This window comes from Passer montanus, unplaced genomic scaffold (genome assembly GCF_014805655.1).
Source record: "Passer montanus isolate IOZ18808 unplaced genomic scaffold, ASM1480565v1 scaffold21, whole genome shotgun sequence".
Taxonomy (NCBI): Eukaryota; Metazoa; Chordata; class Aves; order Passeriformes; family Passeridae; genus Passer; species Passer montanus.
In genome coordinates, this window is record NW_024366703.1 from 5498225 (window position 1) to 5501011 (window position 2787).

Below are 2787 nucleotides of genomic sequence, written 5' to 3' on the forward strand. Positions count from 1 at the left end.
TCGCGGGAGCGCCGGGGTCCCGCCGCGCCGTCCCGCCGCCGCCGCCTCCGGTCCAGGGTGCGCGGCGCGCAGCCGGGCTGCGGTGCGGGTGCTAACGGGGCCGTGGAGCTGCCGGGCCGTCCTGTCGGTCCGCTCCCGACCCTCAGTGCGTGCGGGCTACCAGGCCCGAATGCCCTGCAGTGCGCCCTGGCCGCAGGAAGGCCCCGCCGCCGGCTGGTGCAGCGGCTGGCCGCCGCCGCTGAAGCCCCCGAGGCCGCCCACGTTCACGAAGGGGCTGGCGGCCGCCGCCGGGCTGCAGGCGGCTTGCATGGACGCGCCGCCGGTGCCCGCCGGGTAGGTGCAGCCGTAGCCGGGGTTGTAGGAGGCAGCGTTGCCGTAGCCGTAGGCGGGGAAGCCATTGTAGGAGTAGGGCCCGTTGTACGCAGAGCTGTAGCCCTGCGACCCGCCGAGGCACGGCTTGCCGTCACGGACCAGCACGGGCACGGCCACCCTGCGCGGCGGCGGCGGGGCCGCGGGGCCGCCCAGCTCCAGCGACTTGTCCTGCCGCTGCCGCTTGCACTTGTAGCGCCGGTTCTGGAACCAGATCTTCACCTGCGTGGAGGTGAGCTTGAGGCTGCTGGCCAGGTGCTCCCGCTCGGGCGCCGACAGGTAACGCTGCTGCTTGAACCGACGCTCCAGCTCGAAGACTTGCGCCTGGGAGAAGAGAACGCGCGGCTTCCTCCGGCTCCGCTGCTTCGGCCTCTCCGTCTCCTCCGCCTTCTCCGCCGCGTCCAGCGGCTTCTTCAAAACACAGCTCTCTGTATGGGGGAGCACAGGTCATGGGTGCGCCTCGCCGACACCGGGCGCTCGCTGCTCCCGACGGGCCGCACCGGCGGACGAGAGCTCCGCGCCCTGCCGGCCCCGCGCCGCTACGCGCCCGTCGGGGCACCGCGGTGCGGGCGGGGAGGGAGCGCTGGGACCGGCCGTCTCCGGCACCGCCTGTGTTTGCGAGGGCCCGATTCGGGCGGCGGGGCCGGGCACGTTTCCGCACCCCCCGGCCGGCTGCGGCGTTACCGCTGCGGCACCGCGAGGAGAGCTCCGGGCCGCGTCGCGCACAGCGCCGGGCACCTGCTCCGCCGCCGGGCCCCGCCGCAGCGAGTGCGGGTCGGGCCTAACCCGAGCCGTTCTTCCCCCTCCGCTACCGAAAGTGCAGAGCCCGGGCCTGATCCGGCACCTCCGGACTGGGGCCGTGCGGAGGCACGACCCAGGGAGGAGGCGAGCGGGGCGCGGAGGAGGGCGGTGGCAGCCCCGCGACGTGCCTGTCCCAGCTCGGCATGGCCAAGGGACGTGGGGCGGGCTACGGCGCCGGGACCTGGGCTTCGCGGGGCGATGCCCGAGGGCTGGGAACGCACCGCGGGAAGGCAGCGCGTGGCCCGTCCCGGCGGGGCGGTGCGGTGCGGGGAGCGCGGCGGAGCCGATACTCACTTGGGTCTCGGACCGCCGGGTCCAGCTCTTCTCCCGGGCCGGGAGCCTCGCAGGAGCCACGCAGCACGGCGTGAACGTAGTTGTCGGCGGAGATCCGCGCGTCCGCCTGGCTGCCGGGCGCTGCCATGGGGCTCAGGTACGAGAGCTTTTCCTCCTCCTCTTCCTCCTCGCCGTCGGAGAAGCGGGCGCCGTCGGCGGCCGCCAGCAGGCAGGCAGCGGGGTGGAAGTGGTGCTCCAGGTGGTGCGGGAGCTGGGCCCCATAGTGCGGGTCCTGCTGCTGCTCCAGGTTGAGGATGTCTTTGACAGAGAAGGGTGTGGAGGTGACGGGGCTCGGTAACATCATCGGGGCAGCGCAAGCGGCCAGGCAGTCCCGCGGGCCCGGCGGCGCTCGGGCGGCTGCTCGGCGGGGAGCGCCGCGCCCGGTGCGGGGGGAGCAGGCAGCGCCGAGAGACGAGGGGCCGCGCCTGCTTCTGTCTAAGTTGCCTCCATTAGCTCGGCGCTGGGGGTCTGCGTTTTGTTACAGCTTCTGCAGGGACAGCCAAAGGCTCGGGAGCCTCCTCTGCCCCGGGCCGGCACGTCACGGCAAGGAGGGGCCGGGGGCGGCCTCGCCATTGGAGAGAGGGGGAGGCAGAGCCGGCCCCCTGCCCGGCTCCGGCCGCCCGGCCAGAAATAGCAATGTATTAAGGCTGCACTCGGGGAGGCTGCTTCCCCGCAGAGCGCCCCGCCGGCCCGGCACCCGCCCGGCGGGCGCGGGGACGGTGCGCCGGGGTCGGGGTCCCCGCAGAGAGCCGCGGCAGCCGCCGCCGCGCCCCCCAGTGCTAAGCACGTGTAGGTAGGTAGGGACCCCCGCCCGGGCGCGCCCCGCTGGCCCCTACCCGCACACAGCTCGGACCGGCCCCGGCAGGGGCCGACATGTGCGGCCCGCCGGCCCGGCCTCCCCGCCCCACCAGCACGAACCCGCAAGTGCCTCCCGCGGGCCAGGACGCGGAGCGGAGCGGAGGTTCGCCTCCGCCACCCCGCACCCCTCCCGCAGCCGACGGCGACCCCGCCGTCCCGGACGGGCCGTAGCCATGCAACGCACACGTAGCCGACCCACTCCGCATCCCCCTGCACCTCCGGTCCCTACGCCGGTGTCCCCGCAAATACCCCCGCGATCGGCCAATCTGCAGCCGGCCCAGCTCGCCGCAGCCGGTGCGGCACTCGTTGGCACCGGGGAAAGCACGCTGCGCCCCGCCGGAGCGGGCCCCGCAGCCCGCGACCGCCGGGCCCAGTCGGGGCGAACCGGGCCGGGCCGGGTGGGCAGCCCGGGTCCGCGGTAACGCG

At 75.2% G+C, this 2787-nt stretch overlaps 1 protein-coding gene across 1 annotated transcript in view; it reads right to left on the bottom strand.

The window, feature by feature from the left end:
* NKX2-3 (NK2 homeobox 3) overlaps positions 1 to 1978 on the bottom strand; it is a 2186-nt gene extending 208 nt beyond the window's left edge. The window contains exons 1-2 of the mRNA XM_039709154.1: positions 1465 to 1978; positions 1 to 797 (exon numbers count right to left, since the gene is read on the bottom strand). The exon at positions 1 to 797 is cut by the window's left edge and continues 208 nt beyond it. Coding sequence (XP_039565088.1) covers positions 157 to 797; positions 1465 to 1807 — 984 coding nt within the window. The 5' untranslated portion in view covers positions 1808 to 1978 and the 3' untranslated portion in view covers positions 1 to 156. The remainder of the gene's footprint in view (positions 798 to 1464) is intronic.
* Positions 1979 to 2787: the final 809 nt, after the last annotated feature.